The sequence below is a fragment of the Malus sylvestris genome, chromosome 16 (assembly GCF_916048215.2).
Source record: "Malus sylvestris chromosome 16, drMalSylv7.2, whole genome shotgun sequence".
NCBI classification, from domain to species: domain Eukaryota; kingdom Viridiplantae; phylum Streptophyta; class Magnoliopsida; order Rosales; family Rosaceae; genus Malus; species Malus sylvestris.
The window spans coordinates 8,932,848-8,950,016 of NC_062275.1; the positions used below are offsets into that span (position 1 = coordinate 8,932,848).

The following is a 17,169-nucleotide window of genomic DNA, read 5'->3' on the forward strand; positions in this document are numbered from 1 at the left end:
GTAATATGTGATATATCACCAATCAAAGTTCTTAATTTGTTGATACAACTCTTATTAGCATGAAATTAGTGCAAGTAAATGGTAAAATGCCTTGTGTCTTGTGTGGCTGAAGGTTAAGTCCTAACTTTTTTTTTTCTTTTGGTCATATGATAGATTTTGTTAGATTAGCCACCGATAAAATTCGAACCCACACCGTCATGTAAGAACTGAACTCCTTTCAACCACTGTGGTAAGGTCACTTGCGGTTAAGTCCAAACTTTAACAGACCCAGTTTGAGTATGGCCTTGTGCCTTGCTTAAATGCCCAACCAAATGCACTTGGACTTCTACTTGGATTGTTTTGTTGGGCTTCAAGATCCAAGACAAGGCCACAACACAAATGAAATTGTGTCTCCAATTCTCTTTTATTATATTTTTTAGCTTAATTAATTCAGAGTATCAAGTGGTACCATTTTCTTGTGAATCTGCAAAATACATATTTTCTGCAAAACTTTCAAACAGGCAAGAGCCACCAGACTGTACCAGCTCAATTTTCTGCTTGCAATAAGGCATGGATGGTCAAGGTATCCAGCAAAGATAGTTGTACATTTCTAACCGAAAATTGAAGACGACGAAACAAAATTAGGACATTCATTGGATTTTCGAATTCGTGAAAAACGCAGGCAATGGGTTGTCAACCGGCTTTGGACGCAAGGATTCATAAACATCAAGAAACCTGGGCCGCTGCTTGAAGTTGACGATGACCAACGATGACTTTCTAAGAAATGGCCGTGGCCTCCTAGCACACAGCCCAGATGAGTGCATACAATTTTCCTCCTCCGCCCAATCCTAATCAGAAAGAACGTTCATCGGCCCCAGCTTTCAGCGTGAGAATCATAAGAGATGTAGACCGACACTGAACCAACGAAAACTGGGAGTATGGCTAAGCTACCTACGACATGCTAATGGAAAACCAGGTGACGAGATTAACAAGGCCGAACTAGAAGAAATTCAATTATCCAGATTTAAGGCAGAATCCAGTAGAACTAGTACAAGAATAACTGACAAGACAGAATACAGTACGCCCAATATTTTCCCGCAAGCTCACTCTCTGTAGGTTAACAACATCACTGTTTCTCAAACACTCAAATTTCACCAGCTCCACAATCATTTAAAAGAAACAACTTCTACATCATCCCGTAGCCAAGGAACATGCAAGTTCTGTGTAGACTGCATGACCACCCAACTATCTATCGAAGATTTTTTGTATACATTAGTGTAGCTCATGAAACTATGATTCTTTTGTTCTTGTTCCTAGACCCTGTCCTCAAACACAAGAAAAAACAAATTCACAACCAGTTGTTATGCTCGGCACAGGGGTCGGGTTTAGGTACTAGATTCAGTTCTTGCCAGACAAGCAATACCACACAGCATTACTTTTGAGTTTTCAGATCAAATCCACCACAGCATCCTTCTTAACAAATGATAAATAACCCCTTTCAATGCTTAGAAACAAGTGAACCATCACTATTCATTTCCTATAACCCCTTCCAAATGATTCCTATCTAATACTATTTGCTAGAAGAAACTCCCCTCCTCCCATCCCCCAAACTATTTTGTATGAAGTATAGCATCACACTAAGCATTCAAGCCAACACTATTGGTTACAAGTTTACGGGCGGTACTATGGAGAACAAAGCGTTCCTGACATAAAAGAAGAATACCAATATAATGATCCTATGGAGAACAAAGCTTTCCTAACATCCGAGCTATGTATCTTTTCAACCGACAACAAAATAACTGCCACGCTACTTTAATTCGCAACATGCTGCTAGAAACCTACAAACATACAACTAATAGTTCGTACTGACAAGTAGAAAAACAGGGCAGGGCGACACAAAGGAAGGATGCAACAAACACCGGTTCCAAATTACTCATTCAACATAAACTTTATTCAGATCAAAATATGGTAGTGTTACATCAACAAACTACAAGTCGAAACTCTTAGCTCAAAAACTAAAGAAAATTTCATTGCATTGATGGGAAAACTACAATTAAAAAAGGGTGACACCAAGTCAACAAGGGACTCCGCTTTGCGAGGGTCGGGGAATGAACGTGTATCGTACGCAGCCTTACCATTGCATTGAGGGGAAAACAACAATTAAAATACAAAAAAGATGAACAAATAGCTGATGTTACAACACAAACTATGATTATCATTGTTGTGGATTATGTTATTGTAAGAACAAAAAGAGTACACTATTCTACTAAACCAAACCAAAAAAAAAGAAAAAAATTGTAAGGAAAGGCAGACTCACGAGAACCCCTTGCGGAGCTTCTGAATGGCGGCATACATTTTCCGCCGCGAACCAACGGCGTTGATTCCCATATCCTTAAGATCCTCCAATGTCAGCATCGGCAGCACCTCGTCGTCCACCTCATGTATCTCGAACACCGGCGTGTACCGGCTCAGCCCCAATTCTATCAGCCACGACCTCACTCCACTCCAATTCGATTCCGGCATGTTATCCGCTTCAACAGCGTCGTTCTCCCTGCTCTCCGATGCCCTAGCCCAGTTTCCCGCCATCCTCCTCTGCCCATCCCACATATCCTGCCCCGTGTCTTCCCCCGAGTTCAGCGGGCTGCTGTCCCTCACCGGACTATCCTGATCGGGGTCCACGCTGAACCACTCTCCTCCCTCCTCTCTGCTGTCGCCGCCGTCGTCGAGCTTCGAATTGGAAGCCCAATTCGATCGGACCCTCTTGGTCCCCGTGGCTCGCTTCGCCTTGAATCTCCGGCCCCCGAACTCGAACCCTCCGTCTCCGTTTTGGTTCCTCTCATCGTGCGGCGTCGTTTCGTTGGACTCGTTGCCGTTGACGAGGTTGGTGATCGACCGGGCCTTGACCGATTTGGAGTCCTTGGGGAGCCTCCAGCTGGGCCTGGCTCGTCGCATATGTGATTCAAATGAGGCAGTGGCGGCAGGCTGGTCGCCGATTTCGCCTAATCGGACGCTGGGGCGGCGCTGCCGTTTGGGGCCCAATTGGGGGCCGTGGTTCTCCGCGGTGTGTACGGCCGTTGTGGTTGCTATTGCCGTTGTGGCAGTTAAGGTTGTTGCTGTATTTATTGGTTCTGTCGTTGTGGTGGTTAGAATTGTCGGGCCGGCGGTGATTGGAGCTTCCAGTGGCTGTAGCTCAGCTGCCATGAGAGTGAAGAGTGAAAAGGGTGCAGAGAGTGCGCGTAGGATAAGGGATCCGCTAGTTCTAGATAAGCACCCATGCGGCAATATCCACCGTTGGATCAGGAGTAGTCCCCACAATCTTTCCCAATTATTGTTGATAATCTAACGGCGGAGTTGAGTGACGGGATTTTTTTAAATAATTGGGCCTGGGCCGCTCATCTGCCTAATTGGACTCATATGTCTCCTCCTGGACCGTTGAGACACCTTTTGGACTCATACGTTTGGGCCTGAGTCCACCCGACTGGGCTTTAATGATTGTTCGGAATAGAGGGAAAATGGCACGCTGGTAATTATAATTTCAAAAGAGGAAGCGTCCAAGACGGTGGTTGTGGAGAGTGCACGAAGCTTTACGTTTCCAACGGATTTTCTGGAATTTGGAAGCTACCTTCGCTGGTTTACTTCATTGATATGGTCACCATATTATCGTGTCCTTGTAAATAAGAACTGGAACAACACCTGTTTTCCACTTTAATTTCTTCCAACTCTTTCCTCCCATTTGTCAAAACGATTTTTTCATCCCTCCAAAGGCTCCAACCAAACCCTATCTTCAACTCTCTCAATTTCTCCATACCATCATCTAGAATACATTAGGATACTCATCACATAATCATATTAAAGTATATGTATATAAGAGCGTTCAAGAGCCAATTAATATCGGTATATCATCTAATGAAGTAAGTGATGCATACAACTAATACTCAAGTGTCACGTTAGATGACACGCCAATTTGGTATTGCTATTTATTTTCCACTTAAAAGCTACTTAACTAAAGTTAAGCAATAAAAAATATTTAGTAAAAAAAAAATATTAGGGTTATTTTAAAATTATCAAGTAGGTTAGTTTTGGAAGTTGCTTTCACTAAAAATATAGCTAAGTTGTTAATGAATATTTTCAATTCCTATACATTCCTCTATTTGTAAAAATGACATTGTTTATCATTTTACATACATATTTTCTCTAAAGGAGAACAAAGTGACAGCTACCACCTACCAACACCCGTCGCTGCCACTATTGTTGTCGCCACTACCCCACTACCAAGCCTTTTTTTTTATTTTTTTTTATCATTGAACACACTATAGCATTCTTACATTAAAGTTTACCAAAAGCTTTTACGTTGTTATTGATACTCGCATCATTTTTAAAAATATTCTTTAATCAAACACTCGACTATTTTATTTTACAATTTAATATTCTTGCAGCATAACATAATCAATCTCTTTAAAAAACAAAGATCCTAAGTTGTCCCTAACTGGTTAGTCTTTGAGTGCTCAATACATATGAATCCTTCTTTAAAAGGATCTTGTTTTACTGTAACAAATATGTATATGAAATGGAGGTGGATTGTCTGCCCTCCTATTTCCATACTCTTCATATCCCCTCTTGTTTGTATGGTAATGGTTAAACTACATCAACATTTTATATTGATTTTTTTATAAAAATAATAAAACAAAAAGTTGAAATATAAAATGTTAACGTAGCTTAACCGTGACCACACAAAACAGGAGGGGATGGAAAGAGTGGAAATAGAAGGGCAGACAATCCACCTCTATATGAATAATGAACAAAACCTTAACAACAACAACAAAAACGAGAATATTGAATACATGTTGTAGCTTTGCTAAGGTTGGCAATGGGTCGAAGTGCCGATGGGGTGCGTTTGGGTCAAAGGTTCTCATACTATCCTCGCCCCCACCCCATTTTCGTCACTCAAAAATTTTCCCAAAACCGTCCTCATCTTTTTTTTTTTTTTTTTTTTTTTTTTTTTTACAAGTAATATTATCTACACTAAACTCATTATGGGTAAAGCCCCTAGAAGACTTGAACCCATAGGAAAATTTGTCATCTTTACTTTGCTAGTTCAAATAGCTAGGTTCAATGAAGCTAGCCAAAATATACATCAACTGACGTTACTTAGCTGAGGAAAGCGTGTCACTCAAATAGTTGGTGTGGTTGTTTGGTGTCGATCAATGAGACCCCTTGACGTACGCTAATCTTCGCTTTCTCAGAAACTTACAATTCCAGCTAAGACCTTCCTCCCTCTTTTTAACCGCAAGTTTTGCCCTTCATATGATCACACAACTCAGAGAAAGAAAGTGAGAGTTTTCGACAGAGAAAACAGATGTTTGTATGGGGAGCGTTACTAGTTCATATTATTATTTGAAAATTAATTAAGAATTATGGTCAATGTTTCCAAGAAGAACAAAGTTGCAGCTGGTGCTGAAGCTAATATGATCAAAAGAAGTAGAAATGGCGGGCATATGCGTAGGCGAAAGCTGTACCAAATGATCCTTGAGGATCACCAGCTGGTTCAACAACTAGCTTCTTGCGAAACGCTTGTCTCGACTGATCCTCCTCCGACTCCACGTCGGGTAAGCTATCTTGTGATGATCTATTAGTTTTTTCATAATACATATTAATTTATGGGGTTTTCTCGAAAAAATGTTCTTTCTCTGAGATTAAAATTCCTTCGTCCTCTTTCAGAAAGCTTTTTACTAAACATTAATTAATGCCTTTTTAATTTTTTTTCAAATAACGATATATTTATACTAATGGGTGTGGAAAGAAGAAATTGCTATCGATCCAGTTCCAAACTTTAATTAAGGAGTTTTTATTTTTTTTGAGAAAGTTCAATTAAGGAGTTATGATGCCGTTATTTATTTATTTTTTATTTTTGTCAAAAATGCCGTTATTGTTTTCAATTTGTTTAACATGTCGTTATTTTAATATTTTTTAAAATCGAAATGCTTATATTGCTTTCCAAATTTATCATTTTACTTGTTTGGAGTTTTTCTTTGTTGGCATGTTATTTCTGCCTTTTCTAGGTTTAATATTACTGATTTATTAACTATTAATTAAGTTAATTCCATAATTTTATCCCACTTAGAAAAAGATATATATATATATATATATATATATATATATATATATATTTATGTTATAGCTCCAGTGGAATTGGCCAGCCATATTCATATCCGTGCAAAAGGTTTTTCTCATCTTACACTCTTATGTTTTTTTTTCTTTATACTTATTCTTTTCTTAAAAAAAAAACCTAAATTAAAAATGTTTGGCTATCTTAGCATTAATGGTTAATGTGCTAGAATAATATAATTTGTGTATTATGAGACAATACATATATTAATTTTGTTGTTTTGAATTTCATGACCAAATGTGTATTGCTTAGAGAGAAGCAGAATTCCATTACCCTGTCCTTGAACAAAAGGAAGGAGGAGTATGGCTCCACTTACAATTCGACGACATGAACTATTGCAACTTTGGACTCCCAGATTCAGGTTAATATCAAGCCAACTTCCTACCTAATTTTTTGTCTTTTTTTTAAAAATTTAAATTGTAAAATGTTATCATATAATATTCATCATCAGTTTTGAGGATATTCTAATTATTATTAATTATTTCAGGGAGCTTAATTGAGGAGCATGGATTAAGCGCTGGGGATACAGTTATGTTGTTTAAAGATGATCAGCTTGGATCCTACGACGTGAGTGATTCAAGTACATTCTTATAACATTTACAACCACATCATGACAATTCATTGAATTAATTGTTTGTTGGTTTAACATTTTTGCAGCTTCTCCGAGCTAGAAGGGATGCTATGCGACTTTTAACTCATCCAACAACGCACAACCCCGTCCGGTTGCCCCCAGGATTACCATATGATCCTTTGCAAGATTTTGGGGTTGAATCGTTTGTTGTACCGCGAGTTTTAGAATATAATTATCAAACAACAGATAATATCGCGGTCGACGTCGACGTTATGGATGAAAGTCATAGTACTGATAATCTAGAAGGTGTCCAAGCTGGAAAGGATCATCAAACAACTGTGTACCAGAACAACAACATTGATGTGGCAGTGGCTCCAGTTGAAGAAGATCTTCAAACAACGGTGAATGAGAGCTACAATGTTGGTATGGCCGAAGTTATGCAAGGTCATCAAACACATGCAAAATCATCAAACAACAGATGCAAACAACTACGTTAGTGATAGCGTAGATGTTGCAAATGAGATGATTTTTCCTAGTTTAGATGATCATAATTCGTTTACATTGGCGTCATTGTTACTGTTGCCTGGAAGTGATAACCATGGATCCTCTTATGAGTTTGCCTATCCGATCGTTGACTCTTGGGAGGTTGGGGTGGATCATATGAATTTTGACTTCATCAGCTTCTTGTTGCCCAAATGAAACTTTCATGCATACAACTAGGTAACGAAGAGACGAGAGACTTATGTAATAAAGTTAATAAGGGCATTTTTTCTAATTTAGTAATATTCTTCTTTACTTGTAAATGAAATGTATTTTAATTTTTTTAAGCAATAAATGAAATGTATTAAGTTTAAATATTAATAGAGAAACTACTCCAAACGCTTGGCCCAACATATTCAATTTCTTAGCCCTTGGCCCCACACGAAGATAGAGAAAATTGAAAGTTGATGGCTAACTGTCCTTGTTTGCTTTGGTTAACACAGTAACAACTAATTAATCCATAAATGAAATTGAAAACGACAACCTTGTAATTGAAAGAAAACAACCCGGAAGGTGGTTTGGAGGAATGGGTCTTGCCGTCTTGGACTGTGTTTGAGAATATGTCTGATGAGTGCAGATTGTATTTTGGGATTGGGCTGTGATCCGTGCGAGTGAATGTGATCTTGTCATTTGATTAATGTTCATTTTCTTCATTTCAATAACCCAAATAAAAATAAGATGTTTAATTTAAGTAGCCCAAACTGCGAAAATTGAAAACTTTCAATTTCATCAATTAGTTTCATCTGTATACAACCCACAAACTCAAAACTAAAACTGAGAATGAGGAAACTTTTGGCAGGAGAGAGGAGCGAACAATAAATTGATTAATGAAAATATTTTAAACAAGAGAACCAAAAAAAAAAAAAAAAACCCATCAATAAACTAAATAACAAGACGTGAGGAAACTCTTAATGTTACATTTAATTACTCCAAATGACGTTGGTTTTACTATACCAAGGTTGACCTTTACAGTGCGGATGTTAGATTATACTGTTAAGCTAGTATATTGTAGTTAAATGTTGTTACATTATATTTTATCATTCAAATTAAATGATACCGATACTTTATTTTTTATTAAGGTACTGTAGATGGATCCGTAAAAATATTTAATAAAAAACTTAAATAAATAAAAAGAAAAAAGGGGTCGTCTTCTTCCCTCGTTCGACAGAAGACGACGAGTGCCAAGACGGGAAATCACGTTTCCCACGGGAAACTACCTTCCCTGGTTTGCACCATTGCATTGATATCGTGTCCTCCTAATGAGAACTCGAACAACACCTGTTCCCCACTTTAATTTCTTCCCAACTTTTTCCGCCCATCTGTCAAAACAATTTCCTCATCCCTCCAACAAAACCCGATCCTCAACTCTATCTCCTTACTCCATACCATCATCTAGAACTACCCTTTTGATTATATCCCAGGAACTTCATCACACTTAATTATATATATATATATATATATATATATATATATATATAATGATGAAACAAAACCCTAATAACAAAACAAACAAAAAAGAAGAAACTAAATAATTAAATGCAAACGGCAGCTTGCTAGCTCAGAGAGCTGGATTCCATGAACCATATCAACAAACGTTACTTACACATTATAATCTTATTAAGAGAGAGTATTAAAGGGAAATGGGAGTGGTGACGATAAGTCCCCGACTTTATCTGAGTAAATGGTGTCACTCAAATAGTTGGTGTGGTTGACGGGCGTCACTCAGCGAGACCCTAGGCTTATACTAATCCTCGCATTCTCAGAAACTGACAATTCCAGCTAAGAGTCTAAGACCTTCCTCCCTCTCTTTAAAACGCCCAGGCCTTGCCTTCATATGACCATACAGCTCACAGAGAGGGGGGGAAGGGAGAGAGAGAGTGAGTGAGAGTTTAAGAGGGAGAAAGCAGTTTAGTGTGGGAGCGTTACTAATTAACTTACTATAGTTCATACTAATGGCCGGTGTTTACGAGAAGAACAATGTTGCAGCAGCTGCGGCCGAAGATAATCTGGCCGGAAGCAGTAGGAGTGGCGAGCCTATACGTAACCGGAACTCGTACCAATGGAACCCTAGGGATGAGCCGCTGGTTCACGAACCAGCTGCTTGCCAACCCCCTGTCTTGCTTGATCCCCCTCCGACTCCACATCCCCGTGTAAGCTAATTAGATCCTTGCCTTGTGATGACCTTGTAGCTTTTTCATATGCATATTGATCTATGGGTTTTCTCACAAAGAAATGATTTTTTAACTTAATATTTCGCACGTCTGATATAAACTTGTAGAATTCGATATAAATTCCCTAACCTCTTAAACTTAATTTTCTCATATAAGAATTGCTGAGTTTCTTTTCCTTTCTGATATGAAATTATACGAGATTCCTTTTCATTCCTGATTGTTGACATGGAACAGACTCAGACTGCACATCAAACTCTAACACCCTAGAACGTCCAAAAATCCAACCACTGTTCCTCACAGCCCAAGAACGATGCAAAACACAAATTTCATACTTTTCATACGTTTGCATGTTATAAATGCCACTGTTTGGTTTAAGTTTCATTAAGAACTAAGCAACATATATGTATACCAATTTTTATTATTAGCATCACAAGTTATTGCAAATCCCACACATAAACTCCTGTATTGATGAATAAGAAAATTTCTTAATTGATATACAATATAAATTTGTAATACTTTCACAAACATTTACGTTTACAAAAGCACGACATATACATATTTAAATTTAGGTAATAGCATCGATTTCAAAGTAATTTAGCGCGTAAATTGTTTTCAAATGTTTATAAATAGTTTTATGCTGCGTGTCAGTTATATAATAAGGTAAGTTAAGTATAATAACATTAATTTTACAAAAAATTTGGCGCATATTCAAATGTTCACAAAAAAATTGTGCCGCGTGTCAATTATATAATATGATAAGTTAGGTTTAATAGCGTCGTTTTTTAAAAAATGGCATGAATTCAAATGTTTACAAAAAAATTTGTATCGCGTGTCAATTTTATAAAAGGGTCAAGTTTGGTAATAGCGTTGACTTTAGATCTATTTGGAGGGTATGTTGTTTTTCAGAGTGCTTGTTACAGTTTTGTGCCGCATATGACCAATATTATTATGATGTATAAGTTAAATTAGGTAATATTGTTGATTTTGGACCAATTGGCTCATATATATATATATTGTTTCCATATATAGTGTTGCAAATTGTTTTGTGTCACGTGTCAATTATATGATAAGTTGAAATTCGACGATATGACCTAATTAAACGCGACGTAAAACAATTTGTAAACGCTCTAAGAACAATATATAAGCCAAATCGGTCTAAAATCAACAATATTACTTAACTTACCTTATATATATATATATATATATATATATATATATATCATATAATTGATGACATGTGGCACAAAACAATTTACAAACGGATAATGCTAGGGAGATAAAAAAAATTCAATCTAATCTGCAAACCAAATGATATATCACCAACAAGAAACACGCACATTAGTTGACAATTAATAATCCTATTATCTATAACCACATCATTTGTTTTGGAAATTTGGTTTAAAAGATTTAGTCTCTCTAGCATTACTCTTTGCAAACACTCTAAAAATAATATTCACACTTTATTTTCAGTATTAGCAAACTATTTTGATTATAATCTACTCCTTATTTTGAAGACAACACACTTGATGCCATAACTATTTTTGCCCTATATTTTCAAGATAATTAAGGAGTGGAAGGGATAAGAGACACTACCCTAACCAATTAAAGAACACATACTGTGAGGACTTCTAGCTTTCAATTATTGCCATTCCTTTATCTTGAGTTACAACAAAAAACATATGCTATATATATAATACTGAAGTCCACGGTAATCAAATAATACCGTCCCAAAGAAAGTTTTAGATTTGGATTAAGCAACATTTGCCAATTTATGTGTTTAAAACTAAAGCATTGTATAGACTTATATGCACACACATTTAAATGAATTGCAGTAGAATTTTGTTTATTACTTCTCTACATTCAAAAGTGATTACTTATTGGTTTTTGTTCCACAAAAAATTATTTTCAGCTATTCAATCCACAACAGATGAGGCTTTTGTTCCACAAAAAATTACAGAATAGCGATGTCAGGGCAATTGGTCGCATCGTAATACCAAAGGTAATTACAACAAAATAATGTATTGTACATATGATTAGAACTATTTCACTTTTGATACCATAGCAATGTACTTGAATCGTATCAGCGAGAGGCCGAATGCCATTTCCCTGTCCTCGAATCAAAGGAAGCAGGACTATGGCTGCACTTGGACGACATGGACTATATGCATGTGTGGACTGTCAGGTTCAGGTTAATATCAAGCCAACTCTCCCCTACTTCTTTTATTAACTCTTCCCCCCCCCCCCCTCTCTTCCCCTCTTTTCTTTTTTGCTTTAATTTTTAAATGTTACCGAAATCTTTTCGCAGGTTTTGGCCCAACGAAAGGAGCAGGATGTACATATTTGATCATACAAGTGAGCCTAAGCCCTAACTTAACTTCACAATTCATATCATCACATCCTTAGTTACGCCTTTTCCTTAACATGATTAGTTAATTTTTACGCACTATTTACAGGAAAAAAAAAAGTTTTAATGAAACACTCCCGGTACTGTTCATTTTTAACGAAAACCATATTTTTACATTTTCATGTTATTATTCATTACACCTTTATTTGTAATTTTTCATTAAAACTAAAATCTTTTTTGACTTTTCGTTAATTTTCTTAAAAAAAAAAAACCACGAATAAATAGGGCATGTAGGAAAAAAAATGGTGTATGTGTCATTTTCCTTCCTTAACAAGAGATGAACCTTAAAGAATTATGGAGCTCAACTAATATGAGGCCCGTAAGTTATTTAATGCTAGGCATTTTCTTCCATTAAAAGTGGTCGGCAGTGTTTTTTTCTTTTTTCTTTCTAATACAATGTTATTAGGGAGGGAGATTCGGGTAAGCCTCATAATGAACAAATCATAGTACAGTATTGCACTTGTTATCTACATGAGTTGAATTTAAAATCTTCTACTTACAAATAGAGAAATACCATCATAGTTATATATAATGACTATATTAGTTTTGAGGATATTCTGATATCAATTTTTTCAGGGAGCTTAATACAGGGGCATGGCTTGAGCGCTGGGGATACCGTTATGTTGTTTAAAGATGATCAGCTTGGATCCTACGTGAGTGATTCCAGTACATTCTTGCAATATGTACAACCAGTAATTCATTGAATTAATTGCTTGTTGGTTTAATATTTTTGCAGCTTATCCGAGCTAGGAGAGACGCTGTGAGACCCTCTTCTCATCCAACCACGCATAACACCATCCGGTTGCCCTCACGATTACCTTATGATCCTTTGCAGGATTTTGAGGTCGAATCATCTGTTGTACCGCGAGTGTTGAAATATAATCATCAAACAACAGAGAACTTCGCGGTCAACGTGGATGTTATGAATGAAAGTCGTAGTAATAATAATCTAGAAGGTGTCCAAATAACTGAACAAGATCATCAAACAACTGTGTGCAGTAACAACAATGTTGATGTGGTAGTGGCTCCGGTTGAAGAACATCATCAAATATCGGTGCATGAGAACAACAATGTCGCTATGGAAGATTATCAAACAATAAATGCGAACTACAACGTTATCACTAACGTGGAAGCTGCAAATGAGATGATTTTTCGTAATTTGGATGATCATAATTCGTCCACATTGACGTCGTTGTCATCGTTGTTTGAAAGTGATAATCACGGATCCTCTTATGACTTTGGTTATCCAATCGATGAATCTTGGAAGGTTGGAATGGATGATATGGATTTTGACTTCAGCAACTTCTCGTTGCCCAAATAAAACTTTCATGCATACAATTGCATAACAAAGAGACGAGAGAGTTGATGTGAATGATGAATCAATAAGTTTATTTTTTATTATTTGTTCAAAACATGAAAGTGTATCTATCTCGTCATTTTGTTTTAGGACAGATGTATAAATGAGGGATCCGGCTTCTCTACCCTTCCAGTTCCCATACACTCTCATTTCATCCTATTTTGTACGGTCACGGTTAAGCTACGTTAACATTTTATATTGATTTTTTTTATAGAGATAATAAGACAAAAAACAATATTGATATAAAATATTGACGTGACTTAACCGTAACAGCAAAAATAGAAGGGGATGGGAACTGGGAGGGTAGAGAAGCCAGGTCCATAAATGAGACTATGTATTCTTTACTGATTTTTGGTTATGATAAATCTGTGGAAGTGGTGGTATCATTTTACCTAGTCTTTAATTCTGATGTATAACTTATATGCGTGCTTAATAAATGATATGTTCTTGACAACGTCAACAAGCCCGTCTAGCTCAGTTGGTAGAGCGCAAGGCTCTTAACCTTGTGGTCGTGGGTTCGAGCCCCACGGTGGGCGTCAAATATATTTTAGCATTTTTTAAAATCTTTGGTTCGTTTAAATTTTAAATCTTCGGTTCATTTAAGAACTTAATTGATTTCATAGAAGACCTTATTCTAACTTTTAACAAGCTTAGAAGGTGCAGGAGTTGACTAATCCAGCATCCTCCAAGTAACAAAGCTTCCACCATCCTGAAAATGTTCATCGAATCCATTCGAGATCACTCTGAATCGAAACAGAGATGTGTAACAATTTATATGTTTTTCTCTTTTCTTAAAAAAATGGGACAACTGATGGCAAACCATAGTTATTCACCATTTCCAGAGGCCAGGAAGACTCACAGAAGCATTTCAACCTCTCCCTGACCACAAGTCTAGCTTCCACACCAACAACGGATTTCAAACCTAATTTAATTTCATGATCAAATGAAATGTCACTACCTGAAGGATTAATGGGAACTGGATAGAGCTAGGCTCTAGCGCGGACGGAAATTGAGCAAGCTGCTCCGCAAGGCATTGAGCAACAAAATGGTTTGTGTCAGTGTTAATAGTAACAAATTAAGAAAACACAAGATCGAAACTGTCTTCGTAATTTAATTTCATGATCAAATGAAGTGTCGCTACCTGAAAGATTAATGGGAACTGGATAGAGCTAGGCTCTAGCGCGGACAGAAATTGAGCAAGCTGCGCCGCAAGGCATTGAGCAACAAAATGGTTTGCGTCAATGTTATTAGTAACAAATTAAGAAAACACAAGACTGAAACTGTCTTCGTGATTCGAGCGATATTCTAACTAATCTAATCCAAATTACTGAGAGTTAAACAAGTTTCTCCTGGATCTTTCTTTTTGAATTAAAGGTGGAAGTAAATAGTAATTCATTACCTCGACTTGATTCTTTAGTAACTGGACGTATGTGATGATCTCGTCCAGTATCCGAGCCTTCCCAGTAATCTACAATTATCATGCATAGACAATGAAGATTTTAACTCACAACGAGTAAAGTTTCTACGAGAAAATCATACACAAAACAATCAAACATTAACCAATAACTTAAATATAAATCAGTACCTGATCACAACCAGGAACAAATTTCAAGTTAATTCGTGAAAAATATAGGAGAGTCGCACCTTGGTGTAGTCAATTTGACTAGATTAGAATATCGTTCCCAGCAATTTAGATTAAATTAGAATATCATTCGAAGTCAAAACAAAACAGAAATAACTTGTAAATAAAATACCCTTTCAGCAAGGCTGTGACGTGACTATCAGTTGCTCGACCCCTTCTTGCTTTCACACGAACCCCATCTGTTTGGAATTGGACCTCTTTCTCTGCGGCAGCAACTTTGCTCTGTTTTTGTTCATCTGTTTGCTGAGCTCCCCTTCTTCCTAACCAAGATTAACCACCAAAAACACAAGAAAACAGAGCCACACACATAAATAATAAAGTGTTAATTGCATCATTTCAGGCTAGAAAATAAAATCCAATTGCCAAATCCCCACCCCAACCATTCTAACTGTGAACCAGACCCTCACCCGACAACGAATCTTACGCTACTTTAGAAAACGTAAATTTCCCAAATCACCCCAAAAACAAAACCCAATTCCCCAATTTTCCAAAAAATGAAGACCCAGTTCCCCAATGCAACATGAAATGCTACCTTAGAAACCATTTTCTTCCTCTGTTTTCTCCACCAGGGTTTGTGAATCCTGATCACCACAGCATATATGTTTGGAGTTTTCAACTTTCAATGTGCAGGTTGTGGAGTAAAAAATAATTCTTAAAAAAATTATGGATGTAACATGTGAAATTTTGAGTTAAAATAACAAAATTACCCTTGAAACACACCAAGATTTACACGCACATGCAACAGACAATAAAGACTCAATCAAGAAAGAGTCAAAGATGATATTTATTCAAATTCCTCTCATTATTCCTCATCAAATCCTTACTCAAAAGGTAATTCCTAAGTGTCATATTCAATTTAGGATTAATTACCAAATTAATTGTAAGATATTATTTTACGTAATATCTAGCAATTATATTCAAAATACCACCATAAGTGGCCGATCCATATTCTCCAAATAGGGCCGGCCACACTTTTATATATAGTCTCATTTCTTCACCAAAAAGCCATGTTCAATCTCTCCCAAAAATCCCCTAAACATTTTCTCTTTAAAATTATAACTTCGGCATTAGAGATTTTTCGGCCAAAGCTTAGATGTTATTATTTTGCAAATGCATTTTCGTAAAATGAGAAGAATGTAGAAATTTGCATCTACACATGTAGCACTGAAAGGGACTAATCCAATATCCCCCATGAGGTAGCTTTCGAGAAGTGTTGTTCCCATTTGAGTAAGTATAATTGGAGAGAAACAAGCGGTGATAGGGATCGTTTGCTTTGTATCTCGAAATGGGGTAGACAATTCCTTGGCTCTTGGGGCACCAATTACGAAAGGGATCATTTATATAGATTAAAAAAAAAAATCAGACGGTGATTTTGTCTAAGTGGGTTTAAAAAAAAAAAAAAAAAAAAAAAAAAAAAAAAAACTCATAGAAGCATTTTAAATTTCCTCAACCATTATCGTGTAATTTATCAATCAGAAATCAAACCCATAACTGGGCATTTGTCTAATTTGGCCATGTTTGTACCATACTTGACCAATCCCGAAATTACTGAGCACCTGTCAACGTTATACCGTCAAGGACCCAGAAGAGTTTCCCTCCAACCAGAAGGTCAATCACAACGCGACACGTGTCGACATCATAAGCAAATCATAGCGCGACACGTGTCAAGATCAGAAGCCAATCACAACACGACACGTGTCAATGTCAGAATGAAACTAGAAACTCTCTTCTATAAATAGAGATCATTCTCTCACAATATTTCCTAATGTCATTTGTACTAAATCATTCACTAGTACTCACTAAAGGATAACTTGAACTTATGTACTTGTGTAAATCCTTCACAATTAATGAAACATCCTCTACTTTGTATACGTAGCCAATCTGGGTGAACCACGTACATCTTGTGTTTGCTTCCCTGTCTCTATCCATTTACATACTTATCCACACTAATGACCGGAGCAATCTAGCAAATGTCACAAACTTAACACTTTCTGTTGTACCAAAATCCTCACTGATTTTGTGCATCAACAACCTCTTCAACAAAAGCTCAAATACGAAATAAACAGTTTGAAAAAGTACTTTCTTAGACATGAGGTGAGGGCAAAAAGGGAGAAAAGAAAAAGAAAGTGTGTGGGAGGGGCAATCCAGTCAGAACCCACTGGTCAATAAAAACAAACTCCCACAACTAGTAATGGAGCAAACTTGCTTTTGTCATTTAAAACCTAACCAGGATCACCTAGCTTTTCCGGATTAATGACGTGTACGGCCCAGATTCAAACTCATTGCGTGTACTAGATTCCCTTGTCCTTATTATAAACTCTCTCCCCGGTCTTTACCCT

At 36.8% G+C, this 17,169-nt stretch overlaps 3 protein-coding genes and 1 non-coding gene across 4 annotated transcripts; 3 read left to right on the forward strand and 1 right to left on the reverse strand.

Annotated features, from left to right (window-relative positions):
- Window positions 1–1,908: 1,908 nt before the first annotated feature.
- Window positions 1,909–3,231, reverse strand: LOC126606256 (uncharacterized). Its single transcript, XM_050273613.1, has one exon. The coding sequence runs from the start codon at window positions 3,178–3,180 to the stop codon at window positions 2,293–2,295; it is 888 nt and encodes a 295-aa protein (XP_050129570.1). The 5' UTR covers window positions 3,181–3,231; the 3' UTR covers window positions 1,909–2,292.
- A 2,042-nt stretch (window positions 3,232–5,273) lies between these two features.
- Window positions 5,274–7,609, forward strand: LOC126606475 (uncharacterized). The gene is made up of 4 exons (XM_050273864.1): window positions 5,274–5,585; window positions 6,398–6,506; window positions 6,633–6,712; window positions 6,803–7,609. The coding sequence occupies exons 1-4, from the start codon at window positions 5,394–5,396 to the stop codon at window positions 7,211–7,213; spliced, it is 792 nt and encodes a 263-aa protein (XP_050129821.1). The 5' UTR covers window positions 5,274–5,393; the 3' UTR covers window positions 7,214–7,609.
- A 1,599-nt stretch (window positions 7,610–9,208) lies between these two features.
- LOC126609074 (uncharacterized) lies at window positions 9,209–13,152 on the forward strand. The gene is made up of 5 exons (XM_050277091.1): window positions 9,209–9,406; window positions 11,512–11,604; window positions 12,242–12,251; window positions 12,408–12,484; window positions 12,568–13,152. The coding sequence occupies exons 1-5, from the start codon at window positions 9,209–9,211 to the stop codon at window positions 13,150–13,152; spliced, it is 963 nt and encodes a 320-aa protein (XP_050133048.1).
- A 499-nt stretch (window positions 13,153–13,651) lies between these two features.
- TRNAK-CUU (transfer RNA lysine (anticodon CUU)) lies at window positions 13,652–13,724 on the forward strand. The gene has a single exon. It is a non-coding gene; the product is annotated as a tRNA-Lys (tRNA).
- The last annotated feature ends 3,445 nt before the right edge of the window (window positions 13,725–17,169 follow it).

Bases quoted from the DNA above. Each gene is read 5' to 3' on its own strand.
- LOC126606256 (XM_050273613.1), bottom strand. From the start codon at position 3,180: ATGGCAGCTGAGCTACAGCCACTGGAAGCTCCAATCACCGCCGGCCCG.
- LOC126609074 (XM_050277091.1), top strand. From the start codon at position 9,209: ATGGCCGGTGTTTACGAGAAGAACAATGTTGCAGCAGCTGCGGCCGAA. The intron at 9,407-11,511 runs GTAAGCTAATTA...GAATCGTATCAG, and splicing joins CTCCGACTCCACATCCCCGT to CGAGAGGCCGAATGCCATTT. The intron at 12,485-12,567 runs GTGAGTGATTCC...ATATTTTTGCAG, and splicing joins ATGATCAGCTTGGATCCTAC to CTTATCCGAGCTAGGAGAGA.
- LOC126606475 (XM_050273864.1), top strand. From the start codon at position 5,394: ATGGTCAATGTTTCCAAGAAGAACAAAGTTGCAGCTGGTGCTGAAGCT. The intron at 5,586-6,397 runs GTAAGCTATCTT...TGTATTGCTTAG, and splicing joins CTCCTCCGACTCCACGTCGG to AGAGAAGCAGAATTCCATTA. The intron at 6,507-6,632 runs GTTAATATCAAG...TAATTATTTCAG, and splicing joins CTTTGGACTCCCAGATTCAG to GGAGCTTAATTGAGGAGCAT.